Genomic DNA, 18,541 nt, shown 5'->3' on the forward strand with positions numbered 1-18,541 from the left:
ACAGCCGGACCTAGGGCATATGCACACTTCCTTTTTGCCCGGCTGTTTAAAGCTCAATCGGAGCAAAGGTCAATCCGCAGAAAACCTAAATTGACGTTTGCTCCTATTCAGCTTTAAAGAGTGAGTTTTCACAGGGAGAGCTCAGGCCAAAAAAGAAAAGAAAGCAAAAGCGTTAAAAGCGTGAACCTGTGCCTGGAAAGAGTGCAGCAAAAGGTAAATGTGGATAAGCCCTTATTTAAAGCTAACTAGCTAGGTTGGGGTGGTGATGATTAAAAATGCAAAAGCTGGTTGTCACTTATGGCCATTTGTCATAGCCAAATGCAGTGTAAATTCTGCAGATAAAAAAACCACATTAAAAATGTTAATGAGTTGTCAAGTACATAAACATATAGAACTGATTGTGGTTCAAATAGAGGTTACATTGTTAGTGATGTATATATACCGTACTTCTTTTTGGTCTTGATATCTCTAATCCAAGAGTTTTTGCAGGCTCTCAAACACTATAAAAACCTGAGAAACTAAAAAGTGGAGTAAGTATACAGTGGTACCTCTAGTTGCGGACATGATCCATTCTGGGGTGTTGTTTGCACCCCGAAAAGTCAGCAACTGGAGCGGTGCTTCTGCGCAAGCGTGGAGCACGATAGAGCACTTCTGTGCACATGCAAAGCGTGTAGAACGCATCTGCACATGCACGTGTGGCGAAACCCAGAAGTATACACTTCCAGGTTTGCCGTGTTCGCAAGCCGAAAAGACGCAACACGAATCTAACACAACACAAGGTATGACTGTACATACCATTGTGAATGGTGTTTTCACCATACTAACTTCAACACACGCGCACACAAATAAACACTCCTATTGTCGACCTCTAGCCTTAGGTATAGAGTGATAGAATGGACTCCCTTAGAAGGTGGGAGACTCTCCTTCGTTTGATGATTTTAAGCAGAGCTTGGATGGCCTTCCATCATAGATGATTTAGTTGTGATTCCTGCATTGCAGGGGGTTGGGCTAGATGACCCTTGGGGCCCTCCCAACTCTACAAGGAGCCATCCCATACCAGGACTGCCTTCAGGAACCTCCAAGGAATTGGTTGTGACTTTTATGATGGGTCACACTGCAGCTGGTCTCTGATCTGTAGATAAACTCAAGACAGGGGCCGGATTTTAATTTTCTTTTTTAAAAAAAATTCTTTTTAAATGCAAGCTTCGAATCTGCTGTAGGTTAAAATGAGATGGGTTCATCTTAAGGATGTCTATGTGTGTTTTTAAAATGTCTTTCAGAAAGAGGGAGAGAGGAATCACAAAGTTCGCCTAGCAGTTGGGAACGGAGTAAGAACAGATATCTGGAAGGAATTTTTACACCGATTTGGTGACATCAAGATATGTGAATTTTATGGTGCAACGGAAGGAAACATTTGCTTCATGAATCACACGGGCAAAATTGGATCTGTGGGTCGAACTAATTTCTTTTATAAGGTGATTATTTACATGCATATACTGTGTGAAGGAATGCCAGATTAACATGACTTTTATAGCGCAGTAGTTGGCAACTTCAGAGTCTGAATCACTCGGTGGGAAGCTGCTGTTCATACAAAATCAAGCTTTAAACCTAGCTCTCAATCAAGCCCTAAATCAATAATCTAGTTATTAATTGCATTATTTTGGTCAGATATGATATATGCAGGGACGCGGGTGGCACTGTTGGTTAAACCACAGAGCCTAGGGCTTGCCGATCAGAAGGTCAGCGGTTCGAATCCCAGCGACGGGGTGAGCTCCCGTCGCTCTGTCCCAGCTCCTGCCAACCTAGCAGATGGAAAGCACATCAAAGTGCAAGTAGATAAATAGGTACCACTCCAGTGGGAAGGTAAATGGCGTTTTCCGTGCGCTGCTCTGGTTCGCCAGAAGCGGCTTAGTCATGCTGGCCATGTGACCCGGAAGCTGTACGCTGGCTCCCTTGGCCAGTAAAGCGAGATGAGCGCCGTAACCCCAGAGTTGTCCACGGCTGGACCTAATGGTCAGGGGTCCCTTTACCTATGATATATACAGTTGTTTGAATCTTTGCTTTATGGTTTTAACCATGAAACAGATCTAAATATTTACTCCCCTTCCCTTTCTAAATTCCTTTTTTGGGGAGGTGGATTTTTTAAAAAATTGTTTGCTAGTGATGCTTCACTGAAAAACTTGGTTTGGGGATCACTGAATACTTTGTCCAACTGGGATTCTGCTCATAAATCACTTTTCTCTGAAATGCTTCTCAGGGCTTGCTGTCATTTAGCCTTAATAAAATTAAACCCTCCAGTAGCATGACTCCTGTGGGATAGGGATACATTTAGATCAGTGTATAGAAAGCTCCCTTTGTGTGGATGTATGAATACTAAGAACAGAGAGTTGTCAGTGCATGCATTAGCATAGCAAGCAGTAAACAAGCCCAACTTACAACTCATTGTGAAACACTTTCAAAAATCCACTTATTTTTGTGTGATCATGACTAACAGGGCAATAATGTGGTTCTGCTGTGCTAACAGCTACTATGCCAGGACCGATGCCAATGTACCATAGTTTTAATCCTCTGCACTCCCAGCAGTGAGGTGGAAAGTACCACAGTATCAGAACAAAAAGCTAAGGTAATAATACCAATGGGTGGGTGTTCCCACCATCTATCATTCAGATGGTGGCCAGTGAATGGTCATTTTGCATTGCCAACCAAACAAGGAATAACGTCACATGCTGAAGTCAATATTCCCTCCCTCACACAATGTACTATCTTGCTTCTCCCAGCAACGTTTGATTCCATCACCTATGGTATTCTTCTGGAGAAGCTATCTAAGGTGGGTGACACAGCCTTGGCCTGATGAGTTAAAAATTAACTATGAGAAGTCTGAATCCATTAACAGAAGGCTCCTTGGTCCAGCAGATGTTTCTGCGAAAATAAGGAGATGATTTCCTCACATTTCTTGTTCAGTTCTCATTTCACCATACTATTTTGGAGGGTTTCCCCAAACTCTGGAGCAGGGAAGGTCCATATAGTTAAAGCTATGATTTTCCCAATAGTGATGTATGGAAGTGAGAGCTGGACCATTAAGAAGGCTGATCGCTGAAGAATTGATGCTTTTGAATTATGGTGCTGGAGGAGACTCTTGAGAGTCCCATGGACTGCAAGAAGATCAAACCTCTCCATTCTTAAGGAAATCAGCCCTGAGTGCTTACTGGAAGGACAGATTCTGAAGCTGAGAGACTCCAAATACATTGGCCACCTCATGAGAAGAGAAGACTCCCTGGAAAAGACCCTGTTGTTGGGAATGATTGAGGGCACAAGGAGAAGGGGACGACAGAGGACGAGATGGTTGGATAGTGTTCTTGAAGCTACCAGCATGAGTTTGACCAAACTGCGGGAGGCAGTGGAAGACAAGAGTGCCTGGCATGCTCTGGTCTATGGGGTCACGAAGATTCGGACACGACTAAACGACTAAACAACAACAACAACAACAACAACAGGGAGTTGCAAAGGGAAGCAGGATTTGAAGAAAATTAGACCCCTGCTTCCATTCAAAGGGAGCAATCATATAATCATACTCTTCCATTAAACACATTGATTTTTATATATCCTGCAATGGCTTAATATTGGAATGACTTTAGTTGTGGATAAAACATAAGGATTAAAGTTCCTGGGGCCTCTTTTACAAAGTGTCTCATTTCTGTGAAGCAAGAAAGACTGCACACTCAACGGGATGTTGGTCCAATGGCAGGCTCTTAGTACTTTTTGTGTGTTCCCCCTTCTCACAAAGGAATTGAAAAGAAGATACCGATTGAATCAGCAACATGCTCAGCATTCTGAGTGTCTTGACTTCCTCGAGTACTACAAGTCTTTTGAACAGTTACTCATCTAGTTTTCATTTTGGATCTCTTCCCAGTTAATGGGTATTGTTGTGTAGTAAGTGACAAGCTGTGTAAGTGCAAAAGGGATAAGTAATTGCAGGGCTTGAGAAACATGGTCTAAGAGCTTGACAATGAAATTTGAGAAGTCTGCATTCTGGACAATCATGCTTGTTCAGTAATTTTTTACTTGTACTGAAAAGTCCTGTATGGAAATACATTGCATTACAAGCTAAATAGCTTCCTGTAGCACCTTAAAGACCAACTAAGTTAGTTCTTGGTATAAGCTTTCGTGTGCATGCACACTTCTTCAGATACACGTGTGTATCTGAAGAAGTGTGCATGCACACGAAAGCTTATACCAAGAACTAACTTGGTTGGTCTTTAAGGTGCTACAGGAAGGAATTTTTTTATTTTGACTATGGCAGACCAACACGGCTACCCATCTGTAACTGAAGCTAAATAGCGAAATAGATATTTCTGAACTAAGGATTGTAGCAGCCAACTCATATCGTTGACAACTCATTCCCATTGAATCCAGTATGTGCAAGATCACTTCTAAAACGTCTGTATTTTTGTGCTTTAAAAATAAATAAATTGAGAGTTTATAAGGCTGCCAGACTTTTGCTGAAATAAGAACTCATACATTATTCATAATATTTAGATTCTCTACATTCTAAAAAAAGAAGCAATATTTTCCCCCTCGCGTTAAATTAATGTATTGCTCTTTCTCTTGATATAAGTTAACCAGTTTAGTCTTTTCCCCCAGTCTTTATTCAAGCTTTATTATTCATTTTCCATATATATACAACACCTAGTCATCTTCACTATCATCAATCCAATAAAAATATCACAAATTATACATGCAGTTTAACTATGTACTTTCTACGCGAACCCATGACTTCCTGTCCTCTCCATGTTTCCTTTATATTAAACATCATGCTTTGATTTGTAATCATTAATTTATAAAAATTCTCTTTTCTATTTCAATATCATTTTCCATTGTATATATTACTTACAGAAATCATTCAAAGGCAACTACCGTGTTTAAGTTACAGCTATTTTTCAAATAATTTTTGAAATTATCCCATTCTAGAATGAACTCTTGTCTGGGTTTATCTCTTTCCGAAAGGGAGGCTAATTCTGCGTATTTTGTTAATTTGAATAACCATTTGACTCTGGTAGGGAGTTTGTCATTTTTCTAATATGTCGCAATGAGCCCTCTTGCGGCCGCGGTTTCATATAAAAAGAATTTTCTTATTCCCTTGGGAATGTCAATGCCAGTAATACCCAGAAGAAACGCTTCTGTTTTTTAAGGGAAATTTACCTTTAACATTGGGACGCGGGTGGCGCTGTGGGTTAAACCACAGAGCCTAGGACTTGCCGATCAGAAGGTCCGTGGTTCGAATCCCTGTGACCCTTTGACCTTCCTTAACCAGTTTAGTCTTAAGGGATCTCATTTGTTCCAAAGCACAGAAATGGCTGTGGCTTTAAACTATAGTAGTTCCTGTGTGCTGTGAAAACACAAGTGAGATCTACAATGAAGTGTTGCAGTGTGGAGTGCTGCTGTTCACGCTTCTAGCCACTCCGTTCCATTTTTTCTCTCCACTCTAGTTTTCTATTTGCCCTCCACCCCAGTTAGTCATCATTCCTTGGCCACTGAGCATGCTCAGTTTGCATTAGGCTGGTTTTGAGACATTCTCCCCTTCAGCTGCTATTCTAAATACACTAACCTGGGATCTCAATGGGGGCCTTACTTCTGAGTAGACACATACTTCCTAGATGTTTACCATGCTGCTTCGTAACCCTCCTATTGTTTATAGATGGTGCAGTTTTGGTTATATGAGCACCAGAACACCAGAAATAGAGAAAAATTAAGCCAAAGAATAAACATTTCTCTTTTCCAAGCCCATTGGATTGTGCAACTCTTTTTTCTTCAAACCAAATATCCTGGTAGCATAGTTTAGTCATGCTACATTTCCTTTTCCCGTCAACTAAAGCAGAAACAGAAATAATTATTTCCTTAGTTTTTCAATTAGTGGGTTAGTCAGTTCCCATCTGGGAGTGTTAATTTATGCCAGCTGAGGCTTTCTATGAATTAAAATATTAGTTATTTGATTTTGTTGTCTGTTGGACATTATTAGTAGCAGAGAGTACTTAAAAGACTTCAGTGACAGCTGTATCATTTGGGGCTTGGCCTTCTTGAGTTTCTAATAAGTATTATATTTCAACCAAATAAAACACTGCAGTTTTACCCCATCCTGTGGATAATGCAAGAAACGGTTCTTTTTCTTTTTTATTTACTGTTAAGTTGTGGGCGAACATATCAGACGACACAGCGATTCTTCAAACAGCTCTTTTTTATTCTGAGGCCAGAACTGAACTGAGCTGAAGGGCTCAGTCAGCCTGCTTATATAGAGCTCCAGTACCTTGTTACTGTAACAACTTTCTAAAACTATCCAATCAATGAACGTCACTTTCGATCCTTCATTTGCATAACTATCTACAGTATCCCACTGCTGGCCCAGGGTGAGAACCTCAGTACATAACACCTACGTTGTTTCCAAAATATTAGTTTTTCAGCTTAAAGAAATGTTAAATTATTTTGTTGAGATGCGAGATCCTTTTATTATTATTATTATTATTTAAAAAAAATTATTACTTTTCGAACAGCTTCAACACAACACTACAAACAAACAAAAAAGAAAAAGAAAAAAAGAACAATACAAATACAATACAAAAACTCTGCATACAAAACAAAACAAAAACAAACAAAAACAATTTAAAAACACCTCAAACATTTTCAATATCTTATCTTTCATTCGCTTATTTCCAACGACCTCCTCTCACCTCCCTTTTTGTATTCCACTTCTATTAATTGTTTCAGCAATTCCTTTCCATCTTCCTCTGTTTTCTATCCTATAATTATCTTAACACATTCTTGCCTTATTTTTTCCTTTAATTTTCTGTTAATCTAATTTATACTTAATTCCTTATAACATTTCTACTAAAGCCATATAACTTCATTCCAACATTCTTCTAACATTCAATAATTTTACAATATTTCTATAAATAGTCTTTATACTTTTTCCAGTCTTCTTCCCCCAACTCTTCTCCCTGGTCTCGGATCTTGCAGTCATTTCCACCAATTCCATATAGTCCATCAACGTCATCTGCCATTATCCAACACTTCAGTGCTTTCAAGAAGCAACCATTCTCTCAAAAAGCAGATGGTTCACAACAAAGTTTAGGGGTCTGGCAGGGCAAGTCCACCTCCTTCTTTGGCATCCGTCAATATCTTAAATTTTACTCGAGGCTTCCTGCCCTGCCAAACAAATCTAGAGACGTCCCTCTGCCACCTCCTGAAACAATCCATCCCATCCAAAGCTTGCAATGTTTGAAACAAAAGCAACATCCCCAACAACACAGCAACCCTCATCCCCACCACAGCGACTCGGCCCCACAATAACAACTTCAGATTTGTCCATATTTCCAAATCCCCCTTCTCTTCAATCCAACGTCCTTCACAGTTATCCTTGAATAAATTCACATTTCTGGCGGTCATACTAACCCCCCAAATACCTCTCTTTCTCAACCGATGTTAGTCCTGTCTCCTCCTGAAACTCTGTCAAGCTTTCCTTTTCCTCAGGTAGGGCTCTGATGCTCAAATTCATCTGTTTCTCTTTAAGTTCAATCATAACCAATGTCAGCTTATGTTCATCAAGTTGTCCTTGTATGGATGGGACTCTCTCTCTCTCCAATTGTGTTGCTTTACATTCAGCAGCAAGGGTTTTCTCCTTGACTTCATCCGCAGCTTGCCGTGTCAAAGTAGATTCCTGTATCAATTTCTGGATGGTTTCTGTATTGGTATTCACCTTTTGTCCCAGATTAAACTTTCTGCCATTAAGTCTATTTTAATATTTGCAGCATCCACTTTCACATTTATCACGTCTGTTTTCTTGTGAAGCTGTTCCAGCGAATCGTTTATTTTCACTAATACAACCGCTAAGGCCTCTTCTGTTGACATTCTGTCTGTTTTTTCCTTTCCATTTGCCATAACACTTAAGAGATTCAAGGTCAATCCCAGAGTCTCACAATTCTTTATCTTGCAGCTGGAAATTCCCCTAGCCCAGCTCCTGTAGAGCAACCAATTTCAAAAGCTTCCACTAGGGGAAAACAGTTTCTATTTGTATTAGTCAGTACTGTTCCATTAATCCAAAGTTAGTTTCAGTTTTCAGTTACTTTTAAAGAACAGCCGGAGACAGTAGAAACAATGTATTCTCTTGTTTAGCTACCTGTCAATGAATGTTCTAAACGCTGTCAATGAACATTCCAAAAGACATCGATCCTGCTAGCAGCCCGTTTCCAGGGTCTGAGCGGCGGTATTATAACTCTCTTGACTCTCTCCTACAGGCATATTCAGTCCACCACTTCCCCCCCTCTTCTCCTGTCTCCAAAGGGGGGGTTTAGTTCTTTGCCGATGGAGATTTGGTCTTTTTACAAAAGGCTTTCCAAGACTTCAGCTTGCAGGCTCATTGCTTTAGTTTATTTACAAAAGGGGAGGCGGACTTCCTGTATTGAACCTCCCCGTTTCGATGCCAAATTAAACGTTTAAAAATCCAATTCCCCTACTTCAGCTCTACTCATGGGTAATTACTTTAGAGTCAAATTGTCCACAGGAAAAGGTCAGTGCTCTCTGGCAACAGCTATGCGGCTTTGTGCCATGGAAGAAGCAGACGATTCGAAGCACCGCGCCGATCACCCCACGTTGCTCCGGATCCCCGAAACCGGGTTTCCCCGCGAGTAGGGTGCAAAAGGTGCCCGCCGAATCCACGTTCACAGGCTTCTCCCGCCTGTGATTTTTACAGGTCTCCGCCTTCGCCGTGGCGGTACAGACCCAAATTCCCACGGGGCAAATTCCTCCCGATCAGAGGAATTCAGCCATTACCAGAGGCACCTCCCCGGAAGTCCGAGATGGGAGATCCTAAGGCAGAGCTTTCCAAACTTTTCATCCTGGTGACACACTTTTTGGACATGCATCATATTTTTATGCATCATGTTTGATGTATTACAGTATTTTAATATTTTTTTGGGAAGCCTCCCAGAGTGGCTGGGGAAGCCCAGCCAGATGGGTGGGGTATAAATAATAAATTATTCTTATTCTTATTATTATTACACAGCAATTCAGTTTTACTAGCAAACCGGAGATTAAACTAACCCCTTTCCAGCCTGGGCTACCAAGATAATAACGGGTCTTAGAACCAAGCCTTATACAAAAGGGCTGCGTCTAGAAAAGAGGAGACCAAGAGGCGTTATGATAGCCATCTTCAAATATCTAAAGGGCTGGTCACTTGGAGGATGGAGGCAAACTGTAAACTATAAACCAAAACAAGCTGTGCATAATCAATGCAGAATTTAACCCTGTCCTCCTGCCCATCAGCTGATATCACCAGTGATGTCAGCTAATGGGCAAGTAGGCGTGTTTTAGGGGAAATGGCCTTGTGGGCTAAATTGGACCCCTGGCGGTCCGATCTTAAGTCACTGGGCAGAGATTTCCCACCCCTACGCTTAGCACTGCATGCCAACCAGTCCAGTAACTCCCACTGCTGTATTCAAAGAGATGAACTGGGTCGTTCTTCAATGCCTTGTTAATGGGAAAATCCAACAAGAGAATCCAGGTGTCTTTTCCCAGATGGTATATCTGCTTCAGGAGAACTACATTTGTTCAGTGCTCAAGCTGCAAGAAGATCAAACCTCTCCATTCTGAAGGAAATCAGCCCTGACTGCTCACTGGAAGGACAGATCGTGAAGCTGAGGCTCCAATACTTTGGCCACCTCATGAGAAGAGAAGACTCCCTGGAAAAGACCCTGATGTTGGGAAAGATGGAGGGCACAAGGAGAAGGGGACGACAGAGAATGAGATGGTTGGATGGTGTTCTTGAAGCTACTAGCATGAGTTTGATCAAACTGCGGGAGGCAGTGGAGGACAGAAGTGCCTGGCGTGCTCTGGTCCATGGGGTCACGAAGAGTCGGACACGACTAAACGACTAAACAACAACAAGCTGCTGTGTGCTGTTGCTTGGAAGATATAATTTCCTTGATAGCAATCCTCTCCTTCCCTGTTCTCACACTGGTGAAAGAGGGTCTGGCTGTGGAGGAATTGATTTCAGCTTCAGGTTTTTTAAAAATGTACTGCTAGCATCTGAAGGCCATGATGAGTTACAGTTGTTAAAGTGTTATCCAAGCTGTTCTCCATTTGATCCTCCACACACACAACCACAGAAGAACCTCTTTTGATGGCGTTGGATAACAAGTACAAGCTGCAACCTTCTGGACAGCAACTATTAAATGGAAGTGGGTAGCCAAAAGTTTTCACAGTGTTGTGCGGGGGGTACTTTTCCACTTAGTAACAGCAAAACAATTAGGAAACGTTTATGCTTTTACATCTGGAAAAGCATGTTTTATGTCTGTGATCCTACAGTTTTGTGTTATCTGAAACATGTTCCTGAAGCTTGATTCCTAACTGGATTTTCATTGTGAAAAAGAAAAAAAGATTCATGACCAGGTCATTTTATTTAACATAATTTATGTAACTCTTGAGGGACGCGGGTGGTGCTGTGGTCTAAACCACAGAACCTAGGGCTTGCCGATCAGAAGGTCAGTGGTTCGAATCCCTGCGACGGGGTGAGCTCCTGTTGCTTGGTCCCTGCTTCTGCCAACCTAGGAGTTCGAAAGCACGTCAAAGTGCAAGTAGATAAATAGGTACCGCTCCAGCAGGAAGGTAAACGGCGTTTCTGTGCGCTGCTCTGGTTCGCCAGAAGCGGCTTAGTCATGCTGGCCACATGACCCGGAAGCTGTATGCTAGCTCCCTCGGTCAATAAAGCGAGTTGGTCACAACTGGACCTAGTGGTCAGGGGTCCCTTTACCTTTATGAGAGGGAAGTTCTGTAACAGTTGTTAGGATTCCATTTGTGAGGGGGGAAATTGCACACCCTCTTCTGCAAATGGAAGAACATTTTTTTATTTAGTTTTGTTTTACTCTAGCATGAGTTGTGAAACAGGACATTTTTCAAGATATTCTGCAAATTAACATGGATCCAAAGTTGCATGTTATATCTGAAACTTATTCATATATATCTTATTGTATGTCGTTGGTACTGTAAGGTGACTCCCTTTCCATAGTGTGTGTAATTGTGTAGGTTGAAAGTGGCCTTCCTGTTGAGCTAGGAGGGAAGCAAGTCAACAGGTGGTCATTGAAGGAATACTTTGACTCATTGACTATTTATAACCGTTTGTAATATTCTGAAGAGCCTCTTCACTTTGTTGTCTAGAAACACATGCAAATGTAACATGAGAATGCAGCTTTCTACAGCTAGTGGATCTATACTTTGACTGCCACAATTTCATCTATTCCTTTACTCCGGGGGTGACTAATCTGCGGCCCTCCAGATGTTGTTGAACTCTTATCAGACTGAACCAGCATGTCTAATGCATAGCTGTCAACGTTTCCCTTTTTTAAAGGGAAATTCCCTTATTCTGAATAGGATTCCTCACAAGAAAAGGGAAAAGTTGACAGCTATGGTCTAATGATCGGGTTTGTAGTTCAGCAATGTTTGAAGGCTCACAGGTTTCCCACCCCTGATTTACCTCTAACATTTTTTGAATTTCACAATCTGACATTTGAGAAAGTTTTGAAATGCATTTTGTATAACTTGGTAAGCACATTAGAACTTTTGAAAGTGGTATATGAAATTACTTCGTTTCACAGCATTGGTGCCCAAGCTTTTAAATATTCCCCATGTTTATTTATTTACAAATATACAGACAATAACAAAAGTACTATGAGTAGTTTATAATATGAATATTACAATTAAAATGTATTTGTTGCATCTTCATAAAAGCTTACTTTTAGGTAAGTACAATCATTAAGTAGAGCACACAACTCATTTAATGTACATTATTGAATGTTGCCACAAGATGTCACTGTCTAAACATTACTGATCCCATTTTTCTTTCTACTTTAAGCTCTTTTTCCCTTTCGACTTAATCAAGTATGATTTGCAAAAAGGAGAGCCAATCAGAAACAAACACGGATGGTGTGAAAGAGTTAAGAAAGGTAAGGATTTTATCCTGAATTTTGATGGTAATAGATACTCCAGATGTATTGGATGCCTAATTGAAATGAAAACAAGAACACATACTTTAATAGGACCGCAGTTTCTTAACAGGCATAGTCACTGTTCCTTAGTCGTATCGAGAGAAACCACCTTGGCCATTGTTGTGCTGTGAATCCCTGGACCAAGCTGTATCATTCAGGATGCTGAGAATCTTAGCTTGAATTTTCAAGGATTGCTGAGAAAAACCTAAATATTATAAGGCAGATTTTGCTAAAGGTGTAGGGCTTGTTTGTACACAGAGATGCACATAGACATTACAACACAATTATATACAGTGGTACCTTGGCTTAAGTACTTAATTCGTTCCGGAAGTCCGTTCTTAACCTGAAACTGTTTTTAACCTGAAGCACCACTTTAGCTAATGGGGCCTCCTGCTGCTGCTGCCCCGCCAGAGAACAATTTCTGTTCTCATCCTGAAGCAAAGTTCTTAACCCGCTAACTATTTCTGGGTTAGTGAAGTCTGTAACCTGAAGCGTGTGTAACCTGAAGTGTCTGTAACCCGAGGCACCTCTGTACCCTATTTTTCCGTGTATTAGACGAGGTTTTTTGACTCAAAAATCATGTCAAAAAACTGAGGTTATCCTATACATGGATAGTGGCATGGGGGGGGGGAGAAGTGGCGCACTCGCCAACTAGCCAGTTGACGGGATCACAACTTCCACCCGATGCCGCTGTGCGCGGGAAACAGTCTAGGGAGTGTTTTCTGCCCGCAGCTGCATGGAGGGCCAACTTTGGGCCATCTCCCCTCATCTTCTTAAAACTGAGTCCCCAAAAATAGGTGGGGGTCTTATACAAGGGGGCGTCTTATAGACGGAAAAATACGGTAAGTGCTGCTCCGTAGCACAAGGAGACAGAAATTGACAGATTTGAAATATCAGAAAAACACTGTGGAGTTCTGGTAAAACGTGGTCACATTGCTTGTTGAACTTAATAAACTAGAAAAGCATTAGTGGAGTCCATGTGTAACTCAGTTATATTACAACTGGCCCCAACAACATCACACATACCATCTCGGGACTATTTAATTGCTCATCGTCTAACATTGTGTATGCCATCAAATGCCAACAGTGTCCTTCAGCTCTCTATATTGGACAAACAGGCCAAACCTTACGCCAAAGAATAAACGGACATAAATCTGACATCAAGAATCACAAAACAGAGAAACCAGTAGGAGAACACTTCAATCTCCCAGGACATTCTATACAAGATCTCAAAGTAGCTGTTTTACTACAAAGGAATTTCAGAAATAGACTGGAAAGAGAAGCTGCTGAATTGCAACTCATTACCAAACTTAAAACCATGGAGAGACCTGGTCTGAACAAAGACATCGGATTCTTATCTCATTATACATGACTAAGCCATTTTTCACCTTCTCACCCCTTGCCTTTTCCTGTAAGACCTATTGCAGTTGTTAAGAGTCGTCAACAGGTTCATCTCAGCTATCTGCCAATCTCCCATTCCCACCACCCTTCTGAGTAATACCCCTCCCCACCTTCTCACTATATAGAAGGATCTGGCAACTTCTGTTTCAGTGTATCTGAAGAAGTGTGCATGCACACGAAAGCTCATACCAAGAACTAACTTAGTTGGTCTTTAAGGTGCTACTGGAAGGAATTTTTTTTATATTACAACCACTGTGTTACATGAGTTTACTTCCAGCGAAGATGGCATCACAACTGAATGTGCTTATGAGACCCTAGCGTTGAGTACTTCGCCAAGCCTGTCACAGTTTCCATGCTGTCAGCGATGCAAATTCTTAACAGTTGCTCTGATATAAAGCCTTACTCTTTATTCATACTTAGAGAGGTTGCTATTGTACTTGCTAGAAAAGTCTCCAGAATTTTAAAATGCATAACTTAGGATCAGATAACGCCAAGCCACTGCTGTCATCTGGTGGCCAGATTGTGAAACAATTTTGTTTCTTTTTATTTGTACGTTATTTACATATTTACAATGATTTAATTCTAACAAGCTTATAGCTCATATTGTTTCAGTTTATTTTGGATTCTTTGTTATTTCTTCTTTAATACATATTTAAGGAAAATAATGAGACCACAGGAAAGCAATCTCATAACGCTTCCACTTGACATTTTTCTAGAAAAAATAGACTGTTTTTTTTTAGGCTAGATTGGAATTTCCTTTTTGTATGTTGATTTTGCTTAATATACACAACCTGATCTTGGGAAATCCATGTCTATAATATCCACTCTGACCTATTTCCTCCCTCCCCCCCGAAAAAAAAAAACACTGCAAGAGCATGCTCAGTTATGTGAAGACCAAGGTAGCAGGCCCTGAAATTTGAGTGTCGAAATGTTGAGGTTCAAACTCCTGTATGCGGAAAGAGACTTCAGTTTTTCTAAATTGCCCAGAATTATTATTTTTTCAACCCAAATGAGGCCTTAAAACCACATTGGTTTAGAGCTAAGCAGTCCCTCTTAAGTTCTATTTCTCTCCGAATACCCCCCCCCCATTTTTTTGGCCAAATATATCAGAGACATAGTTTGTTATCAAATTGCAGTACATCTGGATGTGAAGAGTTCTGGCATGGCCTGCCCTACCAGTAGGCAGAATGAAGCACCTGCTTCAGTTGTTAAATGCCTGGTGACAGAACCATTCTCCCAGAGTTCTCCAAAATAGCATTCTCTCTGCTCCCTAAGTTATTCTGCTGCACTCAGGTCTGGTAGAGGATGTTATCCCATCACCAGTGTTAAAGTGAGATTTAACTCCTAGTCCAGTTGGATTCTGTACATGGGTGGCATCATATTTTCCTTCTTGAGAAGTCTTGAGTTTGTATGCTGACTACAGTCTGCTTTTGATTTATCATGGCCATAGTATAATAATTTAGAATAAAGCCGCCTTTATATTTTTCTTAGGATCTTTTAGAGTGAACCGACATGCTTCTTTGGTCAGCATTTTGTGATCACTTTGGATTGACAAGAGAGGCAATGCAAGAGAAACTTGCATACACACAAACACTTTTTGCTAGGATGCTTCAAGAGGCATTCTGTCCTTTTGATAGCTTTAGACAGCTTGGTAAATAATTACAGATTGTGCTGAGCTAACTTGCATCTGTCTTCTTCTCCACAATTTTACACGCAGGTGAGCCTGGCCTCTTAATATCCAAAGTACACTCAAAGAATCCATTTTTTGGCTATGCTGGAAATAAGAGAGACACAGAAAAGAAATTACTATGTGACGTGTTTAAGAAGGAAGATTTTTATTTCAATACAGGGGACCTGATATTTCAAGATCAAGATAACTTTCTTTATTTTTGGGACAGGACAGGAGATACATTCAGGTACAGCTACTATTAAAACTTAAACCGTGTGTGTGTGTGTGTGTGTGTACAGATAGTTCTGCTTACACTTACTTTTGTTCTATGCCCAGTGCACCCTACATCTGACTACAAACATTTTCACCGAGCGGGGGGAATATTTTACCTAAAAATAAAAATCCTTGGAAATAGCTAATCGTAAGAAGCAGGGAATACATTTGCCTCCTACACCACCTGTATGCTCTAATAATATGCTTTGCTTTAAAGTTTACAGGTTGATTTTTCTAACAATTAAATTCACAGCTAACCTTTGTAAGTTTAATTCCTCAAGATATTGAAGTCAAAAGGTGTATTGGTAATGATAAATGGTGGTATTTGTCCTACTCAGTGTAGAACGATTAAAAAATAACTTGTCCTTTGATTTCAATGGGTTTACTTTGAGTAGGACTGACATTGGCTCCAACTGTGGTTTTTTTGTTACATTCACAAAAGCCTGGGCAAGCCTTCATCCCACACACTCATTCTCTCTCCTTCTCTGGGAGATTGTAAGCTTTCACTTCCATTTTTAGCTAACTGCAGTTAAGCATTATGTCTGGACCAGATCAATTGTGGTCCAGTAAACTATGGTTTACTGAAACAAGCCAACTTTTTAAAAAATTAAGCAAAATTTATTTCAATAATCCATAGTTATTAACCAGAGTTTAGGCTTTTAATATGAATGCTCAGCTCTCAATCCCCCCCATCTATTTCCAATTAGCCAATCTTCACATGACCGTGAAGGAAGAGGGGAGTGCATATGCCTGAAAGCTCATCATGCCTGGAAGTGATGATAAATCATAGTTTTATCAGTAATGAGCAGATACTGTCAAAATCCCAAATGAAGTGCAATATTCCTGTTTTGCGGAGAACAGTCCTTAAAAGAAATGCAAGCTTGGTGTTTTTTCTGCATGGTTAAAATTAAAAAAGCAGAATTACAAGCTATCATGAGGTACTATGCATATTTACCTGCACCCTTTTCATTTTAGATGGAAAGGGGAAAACGTTGCCACTACCGAGATTTCTGATGTCATCGGTATGTTGGATTTCATACAGGAAGCCAACGTGTATGGGGTTTCTGTACAAGGTAAGGAAAATATTCGGCATTTTACCTCGTAAATAGTGTCGATGCAAATGGCATCTGCTAATATTGAAGGGATATTTGTTAGGAAGGAAGCTTTTTAAAAAATGAAGTAAATAATGAAATTTGAAAGTGGGTTAAACCACAGAGCCTAGGACTTGCCGATCAGAAGGTTGGCGGTTTAAATCCTTGCAACGGGGTGAGCTCCCATTGCTCGGTCCCTGCTCCTGCCAACCTAGCAGTTCTAAAGCACGCCGAAGTGCAAGTAGATACCACTCCTGTGGGAAGGTAAATGGCGTTTCCGTGCGCTGCTCTGGTTCACCAGAAGCGGCTTAGTCATGCTGGCCACATGACTTGGAAGCTGTACGCCGGCTCCCTCGGCCAGTAAAGCGAGATGAGCGCCGCAACCCCAGAGTCGGTCACGACTGGACCTAATGGTCAGGGGGTCCCTTTACCTTTACCTTACATCAGTGTGTAACAAACAAGCTTATGATATGATCCAGAGAAGTGACAGTTATCTAAATTCCCAGTCAGCTCTGCTGGAGGGTTTTTTGTGTACACATTCCTCAACCGAACCCACCTAGATCTGCCAGAGGGGTTTCACTGACAGTGAGGCTGACCCACCAATAAGGAAAACCCCAAAGTGGAACTCCTCTAAATGGAAATGGGGCATTTGGGGATGCAGCTTCACCACTGCGGTCATCATGTAGCATCAACAGGCCTGATAAAGGTATTGTCAATACATCAGCCAAGGAACTAGCACAGCAAAACAGCGTTTTTCCAGCCACCCCACCTTCCACCCTGGCCAGCATCAGTAATAGGTCTGTATATGATGTGCTGGTGACTATGTTCCAATGAGGTTTATATTGCCTCCTAAGTGTGCCAGACTTCCATACAGAGGCTTTGTTTCTATTTTCAAAAGAGAAAATTTCCTATGCCGGGAAACCAGTTTTTATCAATGCAATCCTGTATGTGTTTACTCAGAAGCGAGCCACATTAAATGTGCATATAGTATTTTAGCCTTAAGTAGTTTGTGATATGGCCTTATTTTGGGATGGAGGACGAAAGAAAATGTTCACACATGCATTGAATGTTGCATGCATAAAACTAAACAACACAGAGAGCTAGCTAAAATGTAAATAACTTAATTTGCAGATTTTTAATTCTGTTAATCAGCAGGGGAAACATTTGCTTAGAAAACTTAAAATGAACGAAGCTTACAATACAGTCATACTTTGGGTTAAATGTGCTTCAGGTTGAGCGTTTTCAAGTTATGCTCCGCGGCGACCCGGAAGTAACCGAGCGCATTACTTCCGGGTTTCATCGCATTCACAGACGCTCAAAATGACATCACACGCATGCGCGGAAGCGGCAAAACGCGACCCTTGCATGCGCAGTTGCATCTTACGTTCTATTCAGGATGCGAAGGGGGCTCCAGAACAGATCCCGTTCGCATCCAGAGGTACCACTACATGTATTTGGGATCATTATGACAGTTTTGCAGAGGGGGGAGTTGCATTTGAAATTAGCATTGTTTTATGCTAAGCATCTAACAGAGCACTACAGAATGAAAGAGAAGTACAGTTTCTTAACTGCTGCCTTTGCTACAGGTCTGACATTCACATAGCTCTAACCTATGAAGTCACAATCAAGTCTTATGCTCCTTCGCTTTAATGCCATCTCTGCTGCCTCATTGCCATAAGCTATCAAAAATGCCATAGAGAAACCCCAGTTGTTTCCCATGGGTAGGAGTCACTGTGTCAACTGCTGAAGCCTGAATGCTCCCAACTTTACTATTCCTATAGGAGCACTCACATAGCTATTTAAAATGTTTGGAAACAAATTCCATGCACCAGCAAGAATACCATCTCCCTGCAGTATTAGTAAAACAATTCTTGTTCATTTTTCCCCTTTTCTTCCTCAAGCTCAGGAGCATCCATTTAATATAAAATGCATTTTTTAAGCTCCCAATACTGAAAACTAGGATAGGCATTTAGAAGGGCTCTTATGGAAAAAGAAACAACAGACTGTGCACTCTATTAACGCAAGTCTGTCCTTGTGATGCTAGCTTGGAATCTGAACCAGATATGCTTCACTGTAGC

General features: G+C 41.0%; 1 protein-coding gene across 2 annotated transcripts in view; it reads left to right on the forward strand.

The window, feature by feature from the left end:
• Positions 1-18,541, forward strand: part of SLC27A6 (solute carrier family 27 member 6) — a 49,922-nt gene that overhangs the window by 24,063 nt on the left and 7,318 nt on the right. For both annotated transcript variants that reach the window (XR_014211985.1, XM_082191579.1), the window contains exons 5-8: positions 1,281-1,475; positions 11,897-11,987; positions 15,148-15,346; positions 16,348-16,445. Coding sequence is in view for 1 of the 2 variants with exons in the window: in XM_082191579.1 (XP_082047705.1) it covers positions 1,281-1,475; positions 11,897-11,987; positions 15,148-15,346; positions 16,348-16,445 (583 nt within the window). In the remaining variant the exon portion in view is untranslated. The remainder of the gene's footprint in view (positions 1-1,280; positions 1,476-11,896; positions 11,988-15,147; positions 15,347-16,347; positions 16,446-18,541) is intronic.

The sequence above is a fragment of the Podarcis vaucheri genome, assembly GCF_965113315.1.
Source record: "Podarcis vaucheri genome assembly, chromosome: 11".
NCBI lineage: Eukaryota > Metazoa > Chordata > Lepidosauria > Squamata > Lacertidae > Podarcis > Podarcis vaucheri.